Source organism: Biomphalaria glabrata, chromosome 5 (genome assembly GCF_947242115.1).
Source record: "Biomphalaria glabrata chromosome 5, xgBioGlab47.1, whole genome shotgun sequence".
In the NCBI taxonomy this organism is placed as follows: Eukaryota; Metazoa; Mollusca; class Gastropoda; family Planorbidae; genus Biomphalaria; species Biomphalaria glabrata.
The window spans coordinates 46,472,703-46,500,311 of NC_074715.1; the positions used below are offsets into that span (position 1 = coordinate 46,472,703).

The 27,609-nt window shown below is 35.6% G+C and overlaps 1 protein-coding gene across 17 annotated transcripts in view; it reads left to right on the forward strand.

Annotated features, from left to right (window-relative positions):
* LOC106068869 (tyrosine-protein phosphatase Lar-like) overlaps positions 1-27,609 on the forward strand; it is a 267,560-nt gene that overhangs the window by 228,065 nt on the left and 11,886 nt on the right. For 11 of the 17 annotated variants that reach the window (XM_056030085.1, XM_056030091.1, XM_056030090.1 and 8 more), the window contains 16 exons: positions 88-188; positions 1,139-1,334; positions 3,555-3,614; positions 9,883-10,097; positions 10,225-10,294; positions 12,387-12,692; positions 15,286-15,398; positions 15,894-16,098; positions 17,089-17,283; positions 19,025-19,117; positions 21,046-21,342; positions 22,593-22,880; positions 24,506-24,609; positions 24,728-24,944; positions 25,284-25,456; positions 25,624-25,812. In XM_056030085.1, coding sequence (XP_055886060.1) covers positions 88-188; positions 1,139-1,334; positions 3,555-3,614; positions 9,883-10,097; positions 10,225-10,294; positions 12,387-12,692; positions 15,286-15,398; positions 15,894-16,098; positions 17,089-17,283; positions 19,025-19,117; positions 21,046-21,342; positions 22,593-22,880; positions 24,506-24,609; positions 24,728-24,944; positions 25,284-25,456; positions 25,624-25,812 — 2,822 coding nt within the window. Of the gene's footprint in view, positions 1-87; positions 189-1,138; positions 1,335-3,554; positions 3,615-9,882; positions 10,098-10,224; positions 10,295-11,478; positions 11,512-12,386; positions 12,693-15,285; positions 15,399-15,893; positions 16,099-17,088; positions 17,284-19,024; positions 19,118-21,045; positions 21,343-22,592; positions 22,881-24,505; positions 24,610-24,727; positions 24,945-25,283; positions 25,457-25,623; positions 25,813-27,609 lie in introns of all 17 variants that reach the window. The other 6 variants (XM_056030094.1, XM_056030098.1, XM_056030092.1 and 3 more) reach the window with 6 other exon arrangements.

The window sequence follows — 27,609 nt, forward strand, 5'->3', positions numbered from 1 at the left end:
GTGACTGTTTTCAGTTTGTTGAGACTTAAAATGTTTATTTAAATGAAAACGTTTATCAACTCCTTGTCCTTCTTTGTCTATTTCCAGCTCCAGGCTCGCCACCAGAAAACGTCATAGCACGTGCGATTTCTGCTACCGATGTCAGCGTCACGTGGGATGAGCCGACTACGCCCAATGGTGTCATTCAGGTGAGTGGATTTCTGACGAGAAGTTGACCATCACATGGGCATGACTGGAACTAGCTGGCAGTGGTTATGGCTTTGACAAGGTTTGGTAGGGTGGACAAGGACTGACATGCCGGGCATGTGCTTATTAGTTTACCGGATGGGTGGTCATTGCAAGAGATTCAGTTTGTTGGAAGGGTGGTCATTGCAAGAGATTCCATTTGTTGGAAGGGTGGTCGTTGCAAGACATTCAGTTTGTTGGAAGGATGGTCATTGCAAGAGATTCCGTATGTTGGAAGGGTGGTCATTGCAAAAAGTTTAGTTGCTGTTAGGATGGTCATTGCAAGAGATTCAGTTTGTTGGAAGGGTGGTCATTGCAAAAGATTCCGTTTGTTGGAAGGGTGGTCATTGCAAGACATTCAGTTTGTTGGAAGGGTGGTCATTGCAAAAGATTCCGTTTGTTGGAAGGGTGGTCATTGCAAAAAATTTAGTTGCTGTTAGGATGGTCATTGCAAGAGATTCAGTTTGTTGGAAGGGTGGACATTGCAAAAGATTCCGTTTGTTGGAAGGGTGGTCATTGCAAGACATTCAGTTTGTTGGAAGGGTGGTCATTGCAAAAGATTCCGTTTGTTGGAAGGGTGGTCATTGCAAAAAAATTAGTTGCTGTTAGGATGGTCATTGCAAGAGATTCAGTTTGTTGGAAGGGTGGTAATAGCTTGTATATCTCTAAAAGCTTGGCTATTGTAGGGGAGTTAGTCTTGCCTGGTATATTTCAATAAGCTTGGTAATTGCAGGGGAGGTAGTCATGCTTGGTATATAGAAGCTTGGTAATAGTTGTGCAGGCTGGAGATTTTTACCTATATTGCCATTGCATCTTAGCTGAAAGTCGCTTTACTTAAGAGCACACTTTTCGTTCTGTTGTTGTACATCCCTAACTTTCAACAATTTTAAAGAATTCCTCATTCTGTCACCAGGGTTACAAAGTCTTTTACACGCTGAAACCCGAGGACCCCGTTTTCTTTTGGGATAATATCGAGACGAAGAACGGCCGCTCTGCAACCATCTCCAAACTCAAGCCCAACGTGACGTACGCCATCTCGGTCTTGGCCTTCTCCAGCGTCGGCCAGGGTCCCCTTTCTAGAGCAGTCCAGGTGCTGACCGCTGAAGGGGGTAAGTAATGACATTCAACCAGTTCGGCATTGTGTTCATCTTGACTTTTGTCTTGGCATGTAAATGAATAATTTCGTATTTTTACTGGTACCAGTTTCATAATAATTCTCATTAACATATTAACTCATAAACTCTCCCACTACCAGGGTTTGTATCGCCATATTAATTAACAAAAATGTAGAGATGCCAGTTGAGCATCTGAAAAGTGAGTCGCTGATATGTAGCCAGGCATTCACAACTGCAAGTAATCTAGGATTTTCAAAAATCCTATGACATAAGGTCTCTGGCGAATCTTGCACTTCCCAACTCCTTCAATGCGCAGGCTGCTGCAGCGATAGGGAACGCTATTTAACAAATCCCAAACGCAAGCCAGCTGCAGCTGTTTTGTTTAGATGTTTCTCTGCGAGCTGTAGCTGTAACGCACATCATTATTAATGCTCATAGTAATTATTACAATCATTTTGATTTTTTTTTTAATTCATCATGTTTTTATGACATAGGATATTTATTAAAAACATCCATTCGTTTCATTTAATGAAATCATTTTTTTTTTCAATATATAGCCTTAAAATAGTTTAATTTTCCTTTTAATTTATAGCCACTAATAATTTGCTAGTTAAAAACTAAGAACTAGATCAAATAACTGAAAAATGTTGTATGATTTTGACACACTACTTCTCTAGAGAACATTGTTACATAGCATTATGGTTTTAGTTTAATTCTCTGTGTTTTTTCTTGTTTCGTTTTGGACATGGCCTGGGTGTGACTTGCATGCTGTTTCCCAAGTCATCTATATTGACTACCTGCTACCTTGGTTTTATTTATGTATCTAATCTGGGTTACAGATTGTGCATGCCATTGCTGCCCCCCCCCTTCCTATGCTGCCCGTCTTTTTGATGCATTATGCCTCATTATCATTTCAATATTTGAACTGCATCTTTCTCTTGCAAGTTTCTTCCTTCTCTTCATGTACTGGTTTGAATTTTTACATGTTGCAAGACAGGAAATGACCTCAGTTCTCGGCATGACCTACTTTTCTAACTGTCTTCCCCACATTTCAATGACGTCATAACCCATTCGGTGTACAACAATATAAAAAATCGTAAACTTTGTTTTGTTGTTCTTTCTTCATTTCTCTTGCTCGCTCGTTTGTTTGTGAATGTTTGTGTCGCATGTATGTTTTGAATGAGGTGTTTGTTAAGACTTCTGTTTCATGGTCAGTAGCTGAGTCTGCGTCGGTTAGGCTTGTAAATGTTTTAAGTCTAAGTATCAAGCAAATGAACTCCCATTGTAGGTTAACGCTGATTTGGATAGCCCAGTTTCCCTATTCTTGAGCACCTGTCACTGACATATATTCAAAGATCTCCCAAGTTTGAAAACTACGAGTTCTGATGTTTTAAAACCTTATTGTTTTGCACACGTCTAGTAATTATTAAAACAGACTTACGTTTCAAAAACTGCAAACATTTGAATAAGTAATTTTTTAAAATTTGTTAGATAAAGTTTTTTGTTTTTTTTTAAAGTTACTTTTGAAGATGTTGATTTCAAACAATTAAAACGTGTATGTGTTTTTGTATTTAACCAAATAATCCTTCTTTCAGTTCAAACCTCTATAGAAGTGTAACTAGCTCTTTTCATAGCACTGCCCCCCCCCCCTTTTACCATTTTGTTTTTGTTGGAAACAATATCTAAAATATAGCCGCTTCACATTTTTTTTAATTTTTTTTTTTTTCAATCACACTTTTTACCCCTCCCTCACCTTATATAACATCGGCGTATCCATGTTTCCACCTTACCCCATTCCTTCACGCCATTAACCACTTTGTGTCCAGGTGTTCGTATTATTTTCTCTCCCCATTAAATGTCAACTCCACTATGCATTGTGAATTTAAACCTTTGGCGCCCCAACCATCGGACCTTAACCAAACTTTTCTTCACGTCTGATCCTATCCCAGCTTTTTGTTCCCTTACTTCTTTCCTTCTGCTGACCGCCTGCCAAGTGACCGAAAAGGGAGCCACCAACGTACTGGACATTAGTGGACGCTGGACATTAGGGCTGTATTATCTTTTTTTGTTTTGCTCTGACGACGTAACGAAAGATGGACTGACATACACGGTGTGTTGTTGTTGTTGTGGTTGTTGTGGTTGTCATGTATGTTTGCGTTTCGTCCTGCTGTACTAAGATCCATTTCATCTTGATCTATGTGTTAACATTTTCAGCAAATAGAGGTCGAAATGTGCATGTTCTGCCTACCAAATTCCCACAACCTATCTTTGACGGTAAGTTCAAATCCATGCGCCCCCCCCCCCCCAACCACAATCCAGTCATCCTTCCAGAAGTTTCCCGCGCTCCTTTTCAATTCATACCATGCACCCCCCCTCAACCCATTCCTTTGCCCATTCATCGCCTCCACCTATTATTTTGCCCCTTTAATTGCCACTACAAGTTGCCCTTCCATCAAAAGATCCTAACAACCTTCCCAAAGAACATCTTCCACTACTTTAAAAAAAAAAACGAAAAAAAAAAAAAACAACTGTCCCAGATCAAAAATGTTCTATGCTCCTCCCAACTGGAGCGATGGAGCTACACACCAGCTCTGCTTCTCTTCCACCACTGGTATATTCTTTGTATTAGTTGTTCTATGTTAATCTACAATTTATACAATTTACTTTCTTTTCCTATTGCAGTGTCACCACACTTTTCTCTATATATTTAGTAGACAACTTTCATTAAACAACAAATGTCTCTGCTCAACTTTGTACATTATCTCTTTGTAGAAGCCGCATGCTTGTAGAAATGCTGTTAATAAAACTTTTTTTTTTGTTTGTTTTAAGAAACACTTTCCCCCCAAGTCTTTTAGATTTCTTTTTTTCTAATTATCACCAAAGTGTTTTGATTGTACTTTTCTTAGTCACATGACACAATAGTGGCGGCACCTGGTTGGGTGCAAACCCATTTGTTAAAGTGCCCTTTCTCCTTCCTTCCCTTGCAGCCACAGACGAATAAATTTTGTGGATGTAGGAATGGTGGCATTTTAGTTTCAGAACTCTCTCGATGATTGGAAGAGTTTGTAGTTAACTTCTAGTGTATCTGGACAGACTATTTAAAATCGTGCTGACCTGTGGCCTTTTTTTTTTTTTTTTTTAATTTGTCCTATCGTGATTTTCGTGACACTTACGTCACTTGAATTTTAAATTTTAATTTATATTTTTTATTTAGAACAATAAACAACACAAAAAGTCCTTTCATTTATTAATATCAAGTATTTTTGTGCATCGTGTACTATTGTATTAACAATAGCAGGCCTGCAAAATATTTTGGACCAATTCTTTGAATGTTATATGGTGAGAGGGTGTGTGAATAAAGCACATACAATTCTTTTAAAATGTCTTATTTTAAACTAATTCATGGATTGGTTAATTTGGCTACATCTTCTTTCGTCAAGAATTTGCATTGCTGACTTTAATTGTGCTGCCAACTTACAATTTGTTTTCAACTCAAATAAAGCTCTGCATATTGCGCAAAGATATATAAACATGCTCGCTTAGCGGAGCGCTCCTCACCTCCCCTTTACGGCTCCTGAACGCCACTACTAACCAAAGCGTGGCCGCCTGCATGCTTGCACACACCCTGGTTCAAACATTGTTTCGTGTAAGTGTTCTCCTCTTTCTCCGCCTCTGGTCTGGCGTCACTGCTGGCACATTTCTTTAAAACCCCTTAATGTTGTTTCGCTCGCTCTTGTTCGAGTTAAACTCTCAGGAATCGGTCCTTGTTTTAATGTGGTCTATGTTGTTGTCGTGGTCTTCCAGTGGCTTCAAGTTTCGTCACGTGGGGGCCAACTCTTTGGACTTGGGAGAACCTGGAGATGGCGCCCCGTTTCCAAAACTTATGTGTTGTACCGGTACAGTTTCAGATGAAGTGGTTCTCAAACTACACCAGATTTTTGGCACTGTAGTATAATATAGATTTCACAGATAACAGACCTTTGAGCTATTCCTGCAATCACCAATACATTTCAAAATTTAGTCTACTTAAAAAGACTTTTTTTTAGTTTCACTTTTTTTTATGGGAAAGAAATGTTCATAGTATAGTAGGTAAAAAAACTTTGTTTAGTCATTATTTTATTTCGTCAAATTACAGTGTACTATTCTACTTCATTCATCTATCTAAATGTACAATTTGACTTAAACTGCGTTGGGGTTGGCTGTAGATTGAGAACACTAAACTGCGTTGGGGTTGGCTGTAGATTGAGAACCACTCACGACTCTTTAAGTTCAGTGTTGTCCGTCTTCTAATTATTGTCCGTGGCAGCACCTTTGCACCTTTTTTTTCCTGCGTGTGTGTGTGTTGTTGGGGTCTTTGTGTGGCTGTTGTCCTGCAGTTCGACCACCGCTGCAAACGCTGCTGTGAATACTGCTGCTGCATCCACGCATACTTGACCACTGGTCACGCTTAAGCCTACAGTTCTCTTTGTCATTTGAACTAGTTTTCTCTCCAGCAGAAGTACATGCACCTGTTCTAGTATAACCCACTTTGAATACATTTGTATTTTTCTCAATATTTCTAATCAATCTTATGTGCTGAATGAATTGATGTCAAATTCAAAGTAGAAAAAAAAAACAAATGGAACATTAAAAAAAAAAATTATGTTAAAAATAAATGCAATAATTATATAGATATTTTCTTCTCACTAAGATGAATGTTTTGTATTTCAATATCTAAAAATTACATTTCTTAACTTTATGCATAAAATTAATTACTAGTAACACTTTGCACCTTTTTTTTTTCAACATTCTAAATAAATGTGTCGAAATATAGTTACAAACTCGATAAGTACTCTAAATGTGTCTTTTTGATAACTTATTTGTAATTATGAATTTATTTTTACTTAATGTATTGTAGTTGTTATTATAAGTCTAACTCATTATTTAGACAGTGAATTGGTTGTTTCGTATTAGTTTACAGCGAATGTGGCAGCTGTACAGCATTTGGGGATTCTGGGATTGATTGTATTAACTAGTTTTGCTGTGAGTTCTTATCCTCTATCTACGTATCACCACGCCCTCCTTGTGAGTTGCTGGTCCACTCAATACTCATCCAATCAAAAGAAATTTTTTGTTAGCTGCCAACTTTCAACTTCTACATGCCCTGCAGTTATTCATTAAAACACTCGTCTCTTATTTACCTTGCTGGGACCAATGCTTACACATGCTCTATTGGAGCAGGCATGTCTAAAGATAATAGGAATTATAACGTAATTCTAAACCTTAATGATAAAAATAAAGGGTCTTACTGGTTTATATCATTTCCGGTTGAAAGACTGTTAGTATGTACTGACCTATAAAAGTATAATTTAGTATGTACTGACCTATAAAAAAATTAATTCAAATTAAATTTGCTAACAAGACTCAAAATTATCAATATTTCGTACCTCTTCAGTACTATTCATAATAATAGTAATATATCTTTATTATCCTTGAGGAAATTCATCTTACTATAGTGCATAGCAGTTAATAAAATATGTCTACGATAACATTGTCTGCCTAACTCGAACTTTCACACGTTTCATTGTGATGCCACTTTAGGTCATCTCCGACAGTTTTTTTTTTATTTCTAGAGTTTGCATGTGCTGTCAACTGGACGTTGTTACAGCTATTTATCAGTTAATTTTTGAACTTTCAATTATATATTTTTAACTGAATGTTCTACTTGCTGTTAAAATTAAATGTCTGGAAAGCTAATTATGGAATGTTTGCATCTTGTAACTACATTACTAAGTATTTCAACTGTGAGTTAGTCTCCACTGTCTATCTTATAACTACATCATTATTTCAACAGTGAGTCTCCACTGTCCATCTTAGAACTACATCATTATTTCAACAGTGAGTCTTCACTGTCCATCTTATAACTACATCATTATTTCAACAGTGAGTCTTCACTGTCCATCTTGTATCCAATTAAACAATATTTTTTCATTCTATCAGCACATAGTTTTTATGATAATTTTATAGGAATTGAAACTCGGTGTACTCTCATGTCCTCTATTAACCCCCAGATGATTTAGGAAGTAAATATATTTAACCCATTGCAACCTAATCAGTTTCATTATTTTCGTACCCTTGCCTTTAGATATAAAAATGCCCAAATTGATTTGAGTTGATTTTGTTTCTGTGACTTAAATCAACTTCTTTGAAACGATATATCGTTATAGAGTTTTTATATTTGCCAAACGTTCGCCGCCGTTGGTTATAGTGTGACCACTGACCACAGGACCGGCCGTGGTGACCAGTACGTTTCTACGCGCGCGCTGCTGTGTTTTCTGTCTGTTACAAACACACCATTTTTTTTTTTAAAAGGCCACCAGCTTTGTGTGTATGCGTGTTGTTTCTGTATGTGTGTTCGTGTGTGCTAACTAATTCATTGATTTACGAGTTTTTTGTTTATTTCCTTGTCACCCTCAACCAACAACGGGCCATCACTTTAAACAACGACCTCAGGTCTACCAGGTGAGGGACACCTTCACTAGACATCCTATACTCTCTTATTTGTGTGTTGTTGTTTTTTTTAATCACGTGACCATCTCTTCTGTTTTTCTATTTCTTTCTAATCTTTTTTTTTTATCACGTGACCATCTCTTCTGTTTTTCTATTTCTTTCCAATGTTTTTTTTTTTTTTTAATTTCTTTGTTTCTTTCTCCCTTTGTTTAAAATAACGATTCCGTTTTTTTTCCCTCTAATTTTGTTTAGTTCCGTAAACTTTATTTTAGTTTTTATTTGTTTCACTTCCTTGATTAAGTTTTTAAACTCTCTTATCTACATATTTTGTTTCGTTTATCTTCTTGGTTTTATTAAAATATAAAATTGTTTGTTTTCTTGATTTTTTATTTTTTTTATTTTTTTATTTTTTAGTTATTTACCATCATCAGTATTTCTTCATCATTGTAACATTTAACATTTTAGATAGAATAAACAACTGGTTTGGTGTGTGTGTGTGCGCGCGTGTGTGTGTGAGAGTATCTAATAACTTGTTTGGTTTGCCACCTACGTAAATATTTTTTTATGTCAGTATAATTTTTGAAATTGAAGTTCTAGTATATAGAGTTATTGAACTTGAATGATTTTTAACTATAGATATATATTTTTCTTAATTAATTTTTTTTTTTGAAAAAGTTAAAATAAAAAAGTTAACATAAAAAAAAAAGGAAATTATTTACTTAACCAATGTAATGGAAATTTTAAAATTAGGATAAGAAAAAAAACAGCAACCTTGTTAGGAATATGGATAACAGAATGGGGGGATAACTTCTATGTTAAAATCCTGCTTTATTGTTATATTTGCAACCCGGCTTTATATCATCTCTCTATATATACTTTATATATTCACCCTGTGTGCACTGCCAACCTCACCACTAGACGTGACCGGAAGCCGCTGTGATCTGTACGTGAGCTGTGTTGCCATCATTTGCGCTCACCTTCCTCAGCGCTGGCCTTATAAGCAGCGGCTTGTACATTTATATATTATATATATATATACCTATTGTATTGTAGAGCTCGCATGGCGCTAACAAGCAAGCGCTGTTCAACCATTTACACATATAGTGTATATATCTTTCTTTATATATTTGTAACCGCCATATATATATATCAACCTTGGCACCCGTCGTGCAACACATAATATATGCATATAGTCAATATAAAAGCGCAACCCTTTCCCTGTCATGTGTTCTTCAGAGGCATGCGCTTGACCTTTGCACTTGGCACCACAGCGTGGCATTGCGAGTTATGTGTGCACGTCACGGAGCCGCGTGTGTGTGTGTGTGTCTCTCGCGGTGACCTCATTTCTCTTTCTACTAACCGCTTCTCTGGACGCTGAGCGCATTGGCGAGTTCTGCTGAATGACTAACTTTTAATGCTATCATGTTTCTCTTTCTTTCACAGAGATAAAAAAAAAAAGGAAAGAACGCCCCCTACCCCATTTCTTTAAAAAAAAAAATAAATTCTGCGTTAGAAAATCTTGCAGAAGTGACCCACAAATAACCCACAACTAATACTTTCTTTTCGTTATTTTCCTGAGTAGATGATGAATCACGGAATGAATTTCTTTCTGGAAATTTCTGATGTTCTCTTCTCTTGCATTTTAGATATCTTCCATAAATATCAATTATAGAATTCTTACATTTTATTCAAAAATCTTATAGTATATTCCTAAAAGTAACAGAGTGACTAAAATAAATTATGCTAATGCCACTAAACCAAGATTATGTACAGATTACGACTGTTAATTGATAAAATCAAAGTAATTATTGTACAGAGTACGTAGCTAAAAGATGTATTTTAAGCGTGAGTGCTTTTCGAAAGTTTGTGTGTCTTTGATACATTTTGCATAAAGTGAAAGAAATTATTAGAATTTTAGATAATTTCAGCCTTCAGAAGCACCTTATTTGGTAACTTCAGAAGCACCTATTTAGGTATCTTTTGAAGCACCATATTAGGTAACTTCAGAAGCACCAAAGAAGTCTGATTTCAAAAAGCATGTTATCTCTTTCAGTTCCATATCAGCCATTGAACTTGAGGGCCAAGGCCATTTCTCCTACCGTCATTGACCTTTCCTGGGACTCACCCCAAGAGTCGGACTTCATCAAGAGCTATGAACTCTACTACAACGATTCACACTCGCGACAGACCACCCGAGTGACGCTCGACCCCCCAGTCCAAAACTACAGAATCACTAACCTCATCCCAGACACCGTCTATCACATTCAGGTAAGAAGAGTCACCTCCCTTTGTCGGAAGTGATCTTCAAAGTCTTGATCATCGGAAATAATGTCTTTAAACCCCCTCCTTTCATTTTGAATGAGCTATTTAACGACTTATTGTTTCATCTCCTAAGGTGTCCGCCAAGTCGTCAAAGGGTGAAGGCCCCAAAACGCCCACCATTCAAGTCCAAACCCCAGCATACAGTGAGTATACCCTCTCGTCTTCAGCCCTCGTTCCGAAAGGCTCGATGTTGTGTCAACTTCACTCACTTCCTGTCATGTGACCAATAACCCCCAAACTGTAGAGTGTCCCTCCAACTCTATCACTGCCATTCATCGTGTCCCTTGTTTTTATTTCATTCTCTCATTTCTGTGTTTACTGTAAACCTTTTTATTTTACACCCTACATTCTAGTACTGTAATGCCCCCCATATTTGTTCAACGGTTTAAAGAAGAATATTAGGTGATACCACAACACTTGTTAGAGCTTGTTAGCTGTGTAAAGCCCCCTGTACACAACCATGTTTTTCTTAACAAAGTCCCGATTTTATTTAATGTTAAAATTCGTCAATTTGTTTTTAACCTCTATATACCTGTACATGTATTAATGTGGTATTGTTTTGTGTACATATACCTTAGATTGTTTTATTTTCATCCCCCCCCCCTTTACCTTACACTAGTACCTCGGTAGTTTTGTAGTCAGTAAATTCAAGTGATAAATCAATAACTTGTGATCGAATTCAAACACAAAAGCTAAAAAATAAATACAGAAAAATTGCTAAATTACGCTAATCTTCTAATCCCTTCATGTATTCAATCATCACTAATTCACTAAATTCAAGTTTTTATTTAAACATTGGAACACTAAAAATAGAACAACACTTTTTGAGTATTTAAAAAGTGCGTCATGCAATGGAAATAGATTATATATAGAAAGAAGGAGCTCTTTCTAATTAAATGTTTGTAAAAAAATGTCAGCGTTTGATCATCTGGTAGCGTAAACCCTTTCCGAAATTTTATCATTTAGTTGTTTAGCAGTAGTATTGCGCATCGATACTTGGTCTCTATATGGCCTATATGACTTTACTAAAATTATCTTGAAAATGTTTCCCCTTCTTTAGCTTCTTAGTTTATTTCTTTCCATTGCATGTTGCGCATAGAAATATGCGCGACGGAACACTGTTGTTAAAAACTTCTATTGTTCCATTAGTACTGCCTATAGCTCCTTGGTTAAACTAAAACTAAAACCTTGTCTTTATATGAGAAAAGAGTCCTTGCGATCACAACAAATTTCCATATGATCAATAAAGCAGTCTTAGTCTTAGAAAGAATACAAACACAAATTAATATATTTACACATGACCATTTCTCATGGTAAACATTCACAGTCCCTGACAGATCTAAACTCATGGCAGTTCTCGGCAATTCTGCAGCTGCTAAAATACTTTCCCATTTTAATTTTTTTCTAACAATGTCATGACTTTTATAATATGGCAAATATCCAGCGATGACTTTTGGCTAGTCTTCCACACACACACACACACACACACACCCTTTCTTCTTTCGCAACTTTGACAAGTCACCACTTCTGAGCTGCACGGAATGCCTGTCCATGGCTTTGTTTGTTTATTGCATGGGATCAAAGCAACTATATAATCAAGCGCGCTAATACGTAACTCTTACTTCTGCAACTGCAACTCGTATGTCATTCAAATGACAACATGCTTCAAATCAAGCACCCAACGCTTTTGTCCATGTCAGGACATGACTATGCCATGTCGCATGCCCCTTCGTTCTGTATCCACCTCTGTGTTGGTTGCCTTACTGGATGAGCCAGTAAGAAAGTGAATTTAACAGTAAGACAGGTCAAACATCTAAGACTGTGCAAACCAGAACAAAATGTAGAACAAATACAACATGGTGGTCGTAATGGTGGTTACTTCCCATTACCCGCATGGTGTCGCTGGTATTGTACAATAAAATAAGTTATATAATTATCCTTGTCCTCCTAAAGCTGCTAGTACATCAAACGCATCCTATTTAACAACATATTTATGGATATCTCATATTTATATACGTCCCAAGAATCAGTATTTGTACTTGTGATGTTTATAGCTAACAAACATTTGTTGACTAACCTGTGTCTCTTCATATTCTTTCATTTAGTTTTAGACATTTTATTTTATCAAAATCAACTTTTTTTTTTTTTTTTTAATTTAGTTTTCTTATCTTTTGCTGTTAACTGTTGTTCTATTTGACCCATCTGTGTCTCCTAATTATGTGCACACCACTATAGAACCAGAAGCGCCTCCTGAAAACGTCACTGGAAAAACAGTCAGCGAAAAGGAGATTCAGGTGTCATGGATGCCTCCGAAGCCTCATAAACAAAATGGCAAAATTTTAGGGTATAAGGTGTTTGTTCAGGAGAACAACCTCAAGAGTGACCGGGAGCCAATTATGAGGCAGGTATCCGGGGACGAGAAGTCTGCCAATGTGAAGGATCTCAAGACTTGGACTGACTATAAAGTTTGGGTCTCTGCCTTCACTGCTGTCGGCGACGGCCCTAGCTCAACACCCATCATCGTCAAGACTGATGAGGATGGTAGGTAGCCTATTTTGATCAAGGCCGCCCCTAACATCCCTTCCCCTCGATTTGAGCCGATGCAGTCTTGCAAACTTTTAACACTCTACAAGTCCTCGTCCTTTTTCCTTGTATTTTTTATCGCTCGATGGCTGACTCGTTGATCGGATGGCTATGAACATTGATCTTACAAGCTTGCTGTTATTCTGTGTATGTTCTTGTATGCTTGATTGTTCCTTTTGAAACTTCCATTTTGCCCCTGTAGGAGAACTGCTCAGACATTGATTGATACCTCTCTACCTTGGGCTACAGTTGTGATGTATAATTGCTTGGTTGGATTACTGTTTCAAATCCAATTTTTTGAGCTGATAAAATAACTTGAACCATTTCTTGCTTGGCCTTTTTTTTTTTCCTTTTAAGAATTTTATGACTTTCTTATAAAATTTCAATCCTAAATATATTTTTATTTGGCTTTGTTTTTTTTTTAAATAAGAAATTTGTAGAGATCAGTTGTTTCTTATTTCTGAGCAGGAAAGAGTTGTACAAATGTTCATGGAAATTTTGATTACATTTTTAAAAAGTAGCAAGAAATCCTTTTTTAAAGAAAATAAGAAAACCTATAAATTCCTCAAAGTTGAAAGCTAAGTCCAATAGATGACTGCTGTAGCAAACATTTGTCCCCAGAATACCTTGTACTGGTGAAATGTGTGAAGCCTGGGCATTGAGATTTTGTGTTTCCTTGACTTGAAGATGTTGTGAAGGTCTTGTGGTGTGGGCATGGATTTATTAAACAACTAACAGCTAGATAATAATAACACTTTTGTAGATTTTTTAAGCAGATTATCAGTGGGTATAGGGTATTTATTGTTGACACAAAGGAAATATTTAAAAATTCAATTTCCTAAAAAAAATATTTTTCTAAGCCTTTTGAATTTTCTTTCGATATCTGTCTCTACACCATCATTTTCTCGTTTAATAGTTTGAATTAAAGATGTTTGGTTATGTACACTTTTCATGGTTTTAGAAGAAGACGATATTGTTTCATTTATTTCTGATGTTATCATTCAAATAATCAAATCATCTTTTGGGAAACCATTCATTTGTCCATTCTATCTATGTGAATGTTCAAACACCCATTCCATCATTGAAAACTTATTAAACATCAGATCAGTTCACTTGTCATTTTCTTGGCATTCTGTTCATTTCCAAATTGCATTTTATTGTCAGTCTTTGAATCCAAGCTGTGTCCATTCGTGTCAGTCTTTAAATCCAATCTGTGTCCATTCATGTCATTTTTTGTCTGTGATTCAGTCTCTGTTCCATGTTCTGTGTCATTGTCGCAATCAATCATTTCCATTGCAGCATTTTATTTTTACATGTCACATGTGTCATTTAGTTTGTTGGTTGTCTGTCATTTCTATTGAGTGTTTGATTGTTTATCAATGTCATATGATGATTGATTATGTCACTTCCTTTGGAAGTATCAATCATTTCATTGTCTTATCATTTGGTCTTATCATCTCTAAATGTTTTTTTTTTTTTTTTTTGGGGGGGGGGGGGGTATTTCTGTCGGTAAATTATTTTGTCACGTATTCATATTTTCATTAAAATTTTTAACATTGGAAACAAAATGTAAGCTTTCACTTGTGTGGTCAACATCATAATATCAGCCACTTGTTCACATTTATCCCCTTATTCATTTCTGGCCTCGAAGATCAATTCTATTGAGATATCCTACATTTGAATCATCTTTTTTTTAATTCTGTACATTTTTGCAAATTGAAATAAAGACATTTTCAAATTACAATGAATTTTTTTTTTAATTAATCATTGGACAAGAGGGGAATTAACTCTTTGTGCTTGCACTGGTAAGTCAGAGACATCTGGTGGCTGCCAGTTAATGCCATAAAGATTTAACACTGTCTGTTATTTCTGATTTCTGAATTTATAATTAAATTGTTGGCATGCTTGTTGTATTTCAGTTGTTATAAATGTTGGTTGTTTATTTCCACCCAGCACAGTAGTAAAAAAAACAACACAGTTTTCTTTTTTTGTTCAGTTTTGGTTTTTCTATGTTTTTTTTTTTTTTTTTGCTTGTTTTGATATTGTCTGTGGCTTGGAGCACATTTGTAATGATTGATAATCTCACTGGCTATTACCTGTGCTTTCCTTGTGCTGTAAGTTCTGGTTCATTTGCTGCCAGATTTGAACAGCAGTTCTCTTGAAGTAGGTGTCTGCTACTTGCATTTAACTTTTTTTTTAACATTCTGAATCCTAATAGTGACCTGACCTAAGAAAAATTATTTTTTTTTAATAATTATAAGTAAATTATTAAAAATTATTAAGATTTTAACATATTTATTTCTTTACAATCAGGATTTAAACAAAGATCTTTTGTTTTTAGCTCATTCTAATTATTTTTAAGTTTCATCCCTTTATAAAAAGATATCACATTTAAACATTTTCAACATTTTGTTAATTTAGATTAAGTTCATTCAATTGTTCATTTTTTTTTTCATAAATAATTTTTTTCTTTAATTAGAAATATTTTTTAAATCTTTCTATTTATTTGTGCTGAGACATCTTTGTCTTCTGTTCTATTTACCTAAATTAGTACCAGGCAAGCCTAAGAAAGTCAGAGTTGAAGCTGCCAACTCCACTTCCATCATGGTTGAATGGGATCCACCTGGTGCCAAGGAACAAAATGGATTAATTAGAGGCTATCAGGTAGTCTTTTGCACTTCTTTATTTACTACAGGAATATTTTTCCCCTTTTTACACATAAATTCTGAAAACAATTTTTCAAAGACGTTTTTAAAGAAACATTTGTAAAACACCTTGTGGAGTTTTTCCACTTGACATCAAATGATCACAATTTTTTTTTATTTCAACATGCATACAGAAATGAACTACATTTCTATATTTTCTTACCAACATACATGTTCATTTTTGAAATGCCTTCCAAGCTTCTTTCTAATTTTTTCCTCAAACTACTCTAATTTTTTCCTCAAACTACATGGTGTTGTGGTGGACACACGACATCATTATTAACACATGTTCTTTAGATCCCCTTCCCTCTGGCTTGGGAAATTATATTTATTCATGTACTTTTTTATTCTGTGAAGCTGTCCCAATTTTGTTCTCTATAAATATACTTTCAAATGGCTGGGACTTATTTTGAATTTCTTTGAAATGGTAACAAATTTTACATTTGGTCGACAGGTTCATTATATTGAAATCAACAGTAACGATGAACCTGTGCCAGGGGCCAGAGAGCAGCGGCAACAGTTTTACTCTGAGAAGCAAACGTACGCTCCCATCACGGGTCTCAAGCCAGAGACAAGGTACCTGGTTCAGGTGTCTGCCTTCACAAGGAAAGGAGACGGTGTCCGTAGTGACCCCAGGATCATCACTACCAAGGGAGCGGGTACTTGAGCATTTAGAAACTATTTGACTCTCTTAGCAAATAAAATAAAATAGTAACGAAGCTAGGCATGAAGTCCTGTTTCTTTAATAGACTACAAAACCAAAAAAGCATGTGCTAAAAACTAAGCAGAACACTTGGTCAAAGCTTGCAAACATTTCTCTTCCATTTTTTTTTTTTTTTTTTTTTTTTTTTTTTTAATAAAATCAATAATAACTTAAAGTAATAAAAACTAACTTTAATCTATGAACCTAAATTAGGTGAATACCAGCATGAATAATTTACATCTTTCTTTCCTACAATCATTGCTAACCCAGGCTCCAAACTGTTGTGATGTCTAAAAAAACAGCATCCTTAACACAGTATTTCTTTTGACTTACTCATTTAGAAACAAAGATTAACTATCCTATGATTCTTTCTTTCACTTGGATCCAATGGGAGTTCATGTGCATGACAAGGGAAACATAACTATCAATGTCTTTGACTGACACATAGCTTGACTTATCTTCCCTTAACCTCTTTACTTAGGTGTTCCCTTTAATGAAAACATCAATGTAATATTTCGTTCTCTTTATAATAGTAGTTGTTTTTAGTGCGTCATGTTTTCCATTTCTTCCCTACTTTGTTTGTATGTTCATTTTTTTTTTTTAGCATTGTGCATGCACACTATATGGATTATTCAGTGTCATTTTTACCATGTTCTATAACTCTGAAACTTCTCAGTTGTTTCCCCTTTTTTTTTTTCTTCTAATTATCCTCATAATGATCATTTTCTTTCAACCTTGTATATCTTGGTGAATGCATGAGTGTATGTGTGTATTTCACTGTGTAAACAAAAAAAAGTTGTGTCAAAATTTTACATTGATTCTTCTCAACCTTTTTTATGGATGCATACATATGAAGATTTTTTTTAAAAATAAATATATAGGTCAGAGTTAAGGTTTGTTGATAACAGTTGTCTTCTACCCCACTCATGTGTGCATTTCTTTCTAGTTCCTTCCAAACCTAGAAACCTCCATGTTGACCTAGTGCAGGAAGAGCCGCCTAGTATTAAAGCTACGTGGCAGCGGCCAGAGGAGACCAATGGCGACATCAAGAATTACAAGATAATTTGGGGCCCACAAGGAGAGCGCTACGAGGAGATAATCCTTAACCCCGACATCTACTCCTACATGACTAACACCCTAGGTAGGCCCGCCCTCGACCTCAAGTTGACATTGAGATATGACAGCACTGTCTTTAGGGCCAAAACATAGATTTTAGTCTCGTTGTATGAATTTATTGATTTGATTAAACGTACAAAGACAGGAGGGGAGACGACATAAAATTTATGGAAGGCTTAAAAAGTTGTTATCAAAAAATAAAAAACTAGTCAAGTTAAAAAATTTAATTTATTTTCATAATGTTGTAATATTTAATTCTAATCACTGACCTAAATTTTTGCTTCTAATTTTGTAAATGTCTTCCCTTCACACATTGTTCTTTATTTGGATTCAGATTAGTTTCCTATTAGCCCACTCCCCTAGAAATGAAGATATTATTCACACTTGGTTTATAGCTTACCAGAATTTCTACTGGCATTGTGACAAGGCCAAAGTTTCTCTTTCAACATTTTTTCTTCAGCATTGATTGTTCAGTTTTCTTGTGAATCTCTTTTTGTGAACATCGTTCAGTGTGGTCCTCTTTAGTCCCCTTGATGAGAAAGAAGTAGACCAATCAAAACATTTTAGTTCCCTTGATGAGAAAGATGTAGACCAATCAAAACATTTTAGTCCCCTTGATGAGAAAGAAGTAGAAAAATCAAAACATTTTTGCCTCCATGTATATAAAGTTGCTTTTTTTTTTTTTTTCCTCAAAGCCCTTTCCTTTATTTTGTGTGTTGTAAAGTTTTGTGAGACATCGATTTGTTTTTGTTGTTTTCTCTAGGTTAGAGTTTCTTTATGCTGTATTGTTGTAAAAGTCAAGCTTTCATTTTAAAACATAAGAAAAGAGTATGGTCTTAACATGTTGGAGTTATTGGAATAAGATGATGTGTTTAGGCACATTTGATTTAGGCATCCATCTAAACCTCATCATATCCAAAACACTTTTGTACTTGTCTTGCTCTGCACCTGGAGTCTACATTAATCGTACTGTCATTTGAATCTTAGAAACTTTGTGCAGTTAACTTGTTTGAGATTTCTTAGGTACCTTTGTGAAGTTCCACTTTTTAGATTTGAACTGAGAAAATTGTACAATCTAGCTATAAATTAAGAAAATAAATTTTGTGAATGTTGTATTTCAAAGGTTTACTCATGGTTAAGTTTACTTTAAAAATTTTGCTCAGTGTCACAAAAAAAAATTTCTGTCTCTTCTGATGTTGTTTGAAGCAATATTTAGTTTAAAATCATTCAAGCGCAACACTTGTTCCTCTGAATGCCCAGTCAGCATGCTTTTTTTTTTGTTGTTTCCCCAATTGCACAAACCAAGTCCAGCACAATTGTTAGCTTTAGTGTGTACATTGTTGTCATGACTACCGGGAATCTGAAGTCTTCTGCAAAATCTGTGGCACCTTGTCTTGAGATAAAACTTTCTGGGTAACATTCTAGACCAAAAGCTCATTGCTTTCTGGAGCAAGAACTTTCTTTGTCATGGAGTTGGCATCTGATTTTATAGAGAGGAGACAAATAGGAAAACATTTCTTCGACTTTTGTCAATGATGTGATTTAAAGTGTAGGACAATAACTCCATCAATCATATTTTTTACCATTTTATAAAAATGAATTTCGAGTTAAGTTGGCAGCTGTGTAGGACTTACCTACTTTAAAACTGCTATTTGAAATAGAAATAGCTTACAGGTCTACCAGTGACTTAGACAGAGACTGTTAGTGCAGTGCTAAGTAGACAGTTGTGTCTGGGATCCTGTGATAGATTATGTGTATGTTCACAGTGAAAGGAATAACGTATGAGTTCCGAGTGTCGGCCAGAAATGATGTCGACTATGGGGAAAGAGCAGTGGCCACGCTTGTTACACCTGATGGAGGTAAGAACAAGCTATCAACATGGATCTTTTTGTCTAGGGTGACTTAAGGGTATAGGATTTTGTGAGCATTCCTGATTAGCAATGATTGTAGGATTCACAAACACATTTCTAAAAGAGTTAAAATACAAGGTAAAAACATTTTCTCCCACTTAAAGTTTGTTTTTTAGCGGTCCCCGAAAGGGGAAAAGACGCTATTAGTTTTGTGTGAAATGTCTGTCCGTCCGTCCGTCCTGTTTAGATCTTGTAAACTAGAAAAGATAGTGAAAATCTGACATCATATGATTTTAGTCCATGCAATGACTACTTTTTTCTTTTCTAAAAGCGAAACATCTAATTTTTTAAATCACTTATGCAAGCATTTTTTTCCTAAAAATACACCACTTTTACAACAATTCACTATTAATAGTAACATACACAGGAGGCTTTTTAGTTGGGGAGCTGACAATTTACCATATTTTTTACACATTTATGCAAATGGTTTTAGACTTTTTTATTAAAAAAATATTTTTTTTACATTTGTATTGCTACATTATGTAAGTTCTGTCCTACTAACTACCACATTTACCCAAAAATAATGTTTACTTTTTTTTAAAGAGAAAAAAATCTATTTATTATGCATATAAGTTGGACATAATTTAAAACAACAATTAATAAGTAGGTTTTCATATTATCACGAGAACTGCAGTACTAAGCTACCTACAGAAGAACACTTAACTAAAGGAAATTTATTTTTTTTCACTGAAATTTTTTTTCTTTTTTTAGATTTGAATAAGAGATTGACCATTTACAAAACAATTAGATCAATCAGATATTTATTATCTGACATCAGTTAGGCAAGGTTCACATTTAACTTCACATTCACTTTCACCTATCCTTTGGTATGCTAGACTGCTGGGGCACCACACAAGATCTGTCAACCTTCTTTCTCCATTCTTCTCTGTTATTTTTCTTTGATAGAATTTAATTCTGATGTTCTTTCTGAAAATATTGATACCTGCCTTGGTGGACCACTTCAGGGGCCGATTTTGAGTTTGTGTTTCCACACAAACTGTCTTTGTAACCTTGTTTACTTTTTACTTCATTTCTTGAGTTTGAGACTTGCACAGCTAGAAAAATAAAGTAAAGTTCCCCTTTCAGACATTGTGGTCTATAGGGTAGATGATGTAAAGGTCATCTGTATCTGTGACCTATGGTTAACGAGGGTGGCAAGCACAATGACCAACTGCCTTTACTTTTCCCCAACTAATGTCAGGTACCTATTTGAGCTGGGTGGACTCAGAGGTGCCAGAAAATCCCAAAATTAAAAATCCCAGGAGTCTGACTCCGGTTCGGTAGCCAAGCACTTTACCGCTCGACTGCCGCGCCTCCTGCATTAAATTTTCTTAAGTCACATTTTTAAACACTTGAGGAAAATAAACACTGTCAAACAAACTGCAATATTATTTAACCTATTACTTATGTTTATTCATTATTAATTACATACATTTACAGTATTATTATATGTAAATGGGTTAAACAAAAAGGCTTACTATTGACAGAATCAACTTCAATGTCGGCTCACTTCTGTATAAACAAACTTGGAAAAATTAAAACTTCATGACAATAGAATGATTTCAGCTTTACTTAAAATAAGACAATTTTTAAATAATTTTTTCACCATATCGAAGAATATTTTAACATTATGTAAAAACTGTTTAACTATTACTGAAAAAAAAAATGTATACACTGAAGCCTATTTAACTCCATATCAAAACACTACATAATCAACTTAAACACATAACTTTGAAATGCTCAGATCCACTTAATTTTTTATTATTAAAAGATTTGCCTTTTTTGCTTTTGCTGATAAATCACAAAAGCAGAGATTGTACAGCAAACATTCACATTTTTTTTGCTGTTCATAATTGTCTCTTAAAATTTTATTTCAGCTCCGACTGGGCCACCTCAGAATTTTACAGCTACAGGCCTCACTGAGACGGCAGTGCGTTTGACTTGGGATTTGCCTGTCAGGAATTTCCGCAATGGGGACATACTCATGTACCAGATCACATATCACAAACTATCTGACTCCACCGCTGAAGAGGACATGAATGTTACATCAGACACATTTAAAGATCTAACCAATCTTGATATGAACACAGACTACAGCTTTAAAATCAGAGCATACACCAGCAAGGGCTCTGGCCCATGGAGCAACAGACTGCATTTCAGAACTTTTGGCAAAAGTAAGAATGTTAGATGTTATTTTGTATGTGTAACACATTTGTAATACAGTACATGTGTTTTGTATTGAATCCTGATCTACTTTCTTTTTATTTTTATATAGTAGTTCTTAAGAAACCTTGTTAACCTTGGAACTCAATTTTAGAAATTAATTAAATACTTCTAACTTGAACATGTTCATAAAAAAAAAAAGATTTGAGATCAAAGTTAGCTTTAATTAATTGCAATTCCACAGATAAAGGATGAGTGAAGTGTTTCACATGACTATAGAAAACCATTCGCGACCTGCATATTTTTCCACATCTCTTGAGACCCAAATAAAACCCTTGTTGAAGACAGGCACAGAAGATGAAAAGAAAACTTTAATAGACCCCTAAAAGGCAATTGCTTTGCCTGCATTAGCATTAATTACATTTCTTTTATATAAGCACACAAAAAATTCTTCCCCCAAAACATTATATTAGTAATAAATCCTATTATGCATGTTGGACTGTTGATTGGTGGCCTCAGTAATCCTGGGTTTATATTATTCCTGCTGCCATCCCTATTGTCCTGCGGGAGGTATGGACTAGGAAGTAGATTTCTTCAACTCAGAAAAACATCTGAAAGTTGTAAATCATTGTTCAAACCATGTCACTGTAATAATGAACAAGAATGACTGTGGTAAGAAAAGGATTTTCCCTTATTTTTTTTTACAAAATATTTTTGTACTTCATTAGCCAAGTACCTCAGCATCTCTTGATACACAAAATAAGTGACTGTTTTAGCTAGAAATATTTATGTCTTTACTTTTATTGATATTGTTATGACCACACTATAAACTCATTGACTTTTTCACTTCAGAAACAAATGAACTTAAATTATGTCTGCTACGTAGATTTCTTGGCCACAACGTAACTTTATCTTTTCATGTCTGTTTGGTATGTTCCTGTCAAATAATAGTTTCATTGCACTGTTTTTACAACAGTCTAAAAAACTTATATTGGCCTCCATTACCCTCTATCCACCTTGCTAGCATCTCCAAATTTATTGCTAATAATTGCATGCTCGATGATCTCAGTATGGTCATTGGCCCTACATGCTTTATGTGTGTTTTCCTAATGTCAGCTGTTGGAAAATGTCCTGTACCCTTAACATATGTCCACTCAACTTTTTTTAAACTCTCAAATTCATTATACTTCTACTTCTTTGTTCCTTAATCCTTTAAAAAAAAAAAGTTAAATTTACACATTTAAAATTATTTCTTTTCCAGTGCCCCCTGCACCCAAAAACATCAAAGTTCGTAAAACTTCTGAGACTTCATTACAAGTGACTTGGGATGAGCCAGATGTCCCAGTTTCAGGCTATAAAATTTTCTACCAAACTTTCTACACCCCAAAGATGTACAGCTGGGAACAAATGGAAGTTGGCCCATACATAACAGCAGAAATCACAAACCTGCAGCCTTTCACAGTCTATGCTGTGCGCATGCAAGCCAAGTCTGTGGATGGTCGCTATGGCAACATTTCAGACTTCATCACCTCAGATGCTAAAGATATAAGTAAGCGCCTATATTAATTTTTTCTTTAATTTGATACGAGATGTAAAACCTTTTTTCAGATTTGACATGGCTCCTTCTGTCTCAGAAGACACTGGATGTGCCCAGATGTGTCACTGGCTTTGGTTTCGTCTTGACTGTTTTAACTGCTTTCCTCTCTGGGTTGCATTCCTTGGCCTTAGATAAAGGGATGTTGGGTGGCCCATGCATAATGGCCCTCTCTGTGATAGTTATCATATAGTTGGTTTTTTTTTTTAATTTAATGTTCCATCCTTAGTCTCTGTGCACAAGATGATGATGATGAGCAGGGTATAAACTGGGAGTATTGCTAGAACAGTCTGAAGCGCATCTCACATGTTCCTGCTGCAACAATATTATCAAAAGTAGCATTGCTCAAAATATTTGATCATTAAAAGATTTTGTAGAACCTATGATCTAAGGCAGTGTTTCCCAAATTGTGTTCCGCGTAACCTTAGTGTTCCGCTAGGTCTGAATAGATGTTCCAAGAACTACTATTAGGCCACCACCTGAATTAACCTCTCTAAAAAATATGCAAAGTGTTCACTAAATTCTCAGAATGTGGGAAGTGTTCCGTTAAGAAAAAAGTTTGAGAAATACTGATCTAAGATGTGCAATGCCTTATGGATCTCTATAGAATTGGTTTACTTTAACTTACACTAGGAAACATTCAGTTACAATGATGTAGTCATCTATTAGTTCTGATGCAATGGATGTATTCAGCTATTAGTTCTGATGCAATGATGTATTCAGCTATTAGTTCTGATGCTATGATGTATTCAGCAATTAGTTCTGATGCAATGATGTATTCAGCTATTAGTTCTGATGCAATGATGTATTCAGCAATTAGTTCGGATGCAATGGATGTATTCAGCAATTAGTTCTGATGCAATGATGTATTCAGCAATTAGTTCTGATGCTATGATGTATTCAGCAATTAGTTCTGATGCAATGATGTATTCAGCTATTAGTTCTGATGCAATGATGTATTCAGCAATTAGTTCTGATGCAATGGATGTATTCAGCAATTAGTTCTGATGCAATGGATGTATTCAGCAATTAGTTCTGATGCTATGATGTATTCAGCAATTAGTTCTGATGCTATGATGTATTCAGCAATTAGTTCTGATGCTATGATGTATTCAGCAATTAGTTCTGATGCAATGGATGTATTCAGCAATTAGTTCTGATGCTATGATGTATTCAGCAATTAGTTCTGATGCAATGATGTATTCAACTATTAGTTCTGATGCAATGATGTATTCAGCAATTAGTTCTGATGCAATGGATGTATTCAGCAATTAGTTCTGATGCAATGGATGTATTCAGCAATTAGTTCTGATGCTATGATGTATTCAGAAATTAGTTCTGATGCAATGATGTATTCAGCAATTAGTTCTGATGCTATGATGTATTCAGCAATTAGTTCTGATGCTATGATGTATTCAGCTATTAGTTCTGATGCTATGATGTATTCAGCAATTAGTTCTGATGCAATGGATGTATTCAGCTATTAGTTTTGTTGCAGTGATGCATTTAGCCATTGGTCAGCTTAGTTGCAGAATATCAAATGTTTCTTTGCTTACAACTTTTTGGTTTGTTGCACCTAGTTCGTGATGACACTGTTCAGAAGTTGAGAGTAACACAGAGACTAACCAACCTGATCAAGCTGTCATGGGAGAAACCTAAACTAAATGATGTCGCTAACTACAAGGTGAGAACCACTCTGTACATTATTATCCCTACATAATAAATACTAAAGATGATTTTTTATTTCTCAATTTCCTCCACCTCTGCTCATTTTTCATTTTGATTCTCATATTCTGTTTCAGTTGATGTTCAGGGGAATCAAATCCTACAGGGAGGGTGGCTCTATCCAGCATATTGTGGACAATGTGACAGAAGTGACCATTCCTGCTCTTGTGTCTCCCACGTACACCATCCAAAACCTGAGGCCTAAAACCAAGCTAGAGTTTAATATCTCTGCAATCTTTCGAGATGGCAAAGAAGGAGGTCAACAACAGCTGGTCACTGAGACTTTAATAGATGGTGAGTCATTTTAGACTGGTCACTTAGACTTTGATAGATGGTCAGCAACTTTAGACTGGTCACTGAGATTTTGATACCTTGTCAGCAACTTTAGACTGGTCACTGAGATTTTGATAGATGTTCAGTAACTTAAGACTAAGTTGACATATATTGATAGCTAGTCATTGCATAAAAGCTAATATCTTGCCAGTCAATAAGTGATGCAAGTGCAATGATCTGATTAAAATTGGTGTTTACATTTTGTGTTTGTTAATACCATTACAAGGGTTTTGTAAATATTAAATTTGTTTCTTTTGTTCATAGTTTTAATGAGTTTTGTTGTTTTTTTGTTTTTGAAAGCTCCCCCTAGAGTTGATCGACCTGCGGTGAAGCAGATCAAGTCCCAAATGCAAGTGATTTTGATGCTGAATCGAGCTTCAGAAAGAAACGGACCAATTAGCCATTATCTAGTAATTGTTGTTCCTTCAAAGTCTGGAAGCACTAAACAGCCTGCAGACTATACCATGGAAGAGGTCAGTTGATTTGTAATAATAGTTTGTCTTATCAATGTACATCTCCCTGGTTCCATACATACACAGTCTAATTGACCTGACTCAACAACAAAGGTTAGTTTTATATAATTTTGTTTCTTGTCTTTTTTTCCTAGCTGGTAGTCAATGAATTGTCATGTCATCCACAGATTTCAACTGATAAGGTCAGCCCAGATCTGCCAGCAACTAGTCCCTATATTGCAGCCAGGTTTGAATCTCAGTCATTGCCCCTTGAATTCACCCTGGGCAATGGTCAGGAGTATGGTTCATTTTCTAACAGGATACTACAAGCCAATGAAAAGTACAAGGTCTTCCTGAGAGCATATTCTGTTGACCCAGTAAGTCATGAATTTTGTATAGCCCATAAAAAATTGTGTGTTAATGGTTGCTTTGTTGAAATGTGGATCATTATGATCCAAAGTAATTCCCATTAGTAAAGTTTATGATGCTTCTTGTGCATCTCAGGGAAAGATCTCTAACCAAGAAGTTTTAAACTTGGCCAATACACAGTGTCCATGCACAATTGTCATGGAGAAGACTATGTTGGTTTGGACATGTCATCCATATGATAGATGGCAGAATTCGTAAGGGCATATGCAGTGGCGTAGCAAGGTACCTGTGGGCCCGGGTTCAAGAATATGTTGGTGGGCCCCCTCCAAATGACAAATATTTTGTGTGACTAAGAAATACAGTAGTTTGTATGTATCCACTGTATTGGTACATTTACTAAATGACATTCCAATGCAAGTTCATGAGCACAGCTGACAGAATCATTTAAGACCATGTTGAAGTACAGTTTAGCAGAGGGAACATAATGCACAAGTGACTGCTTTTGTTGAAACAACACCTGAAGGCTATTGTAATGTCTGCTCATATTGGACTACCATCATTGCCTGGCATCCTTAGTAATGTAAATAAAGATGGTGATATTTTATTATTGCAGACTTCTGATTCTCACAAATAGGAAAATTTAAAAGTGACTATCTAATTGTAATTTCTTTGGGAAGTTTGTCATCGGAGCTCACAAAACAATTTCAGAAAATAATGCTATTTCAATAAACTTTTAATACTTCTTGAGTGCTGTCAATCATGATAGTGAAAAATGACACTAATTGGATCTCCTTTAGTATTTATGCTACAATTGCTTAAGTCTATAATTCGTTTTGAATCTGTGGGTCGAGGTAAGGGGCTGTGTTTTTTTTTCTTAAGAAATTATGTACTGCTAAGAAATTGTCATTGTTACTTGTGTCACTAAAACGAAAACCTCGCAATGACCACTAAATGAAAGGTTGTTGCATGCTTAAGTCCAAACTAACATTCACTATGCGATTAATTACTTTCAGCCAGTTATTGTTTCAACTTCTTCAATGTGCTCCTTGTTAACATCATCTGTCGTTCTCAGTCTTTCATGTTGTCTGTATGTTTGGCGATCTTGTTAGTGAAGTGAAGTCATTAGTAGGCCTATCATTTTTCTTTTTTTTTTTTTACAATTTGGTTGGAAAACAAGCAGCACTGATACTGTCTCAGGGTATAAACCCGATACCATCAATACCATCTGAATGACTGTCCAGTGCACATAACAGACGAAAAGGCTGCATTTCAAGTGAAAGACAGTTTTGTTTTCAACTTTGTTCAAAATTACCAATAAGTCATTAGTCATGGGCCCAGTAGTAATGAAACCCCCACGCGCCATTTAGTGCCGTATTTAGAGTTGAATAGGCCTATGGCTATTTGAGGTATTAGGCCCTGTATAAGTCCAGATATTTTATGTAACTACTGAGTATTTCTTGGTGGTGCTAAGCTAGAGCTTATGTTGCATAGAGGTAAATCCGGCCCTCGCCCCATGGTTGTTATACACCATCGGGTGTGGGCCCTTAAATGGTCGTGGGCCCGAGTTCATTGAACCCCTTCGCGCCATGGATGCTACGCCACTGGGCATATGTTAGAATTCGTAAGGGTATCCTTTTTTGCTTTTGTGAGAACCAGACACAAGGAACATCCAAGACCACTAGCCTATAGAGTTGTCTGCTGTGCTATGTAAATAATGCATAAATAATGTATGTTATGCATGTTATTGAACAGAAGATTAGTTTCCATTAAGATGGAATTAAAATTATTGTCTGAATGTTTATTTT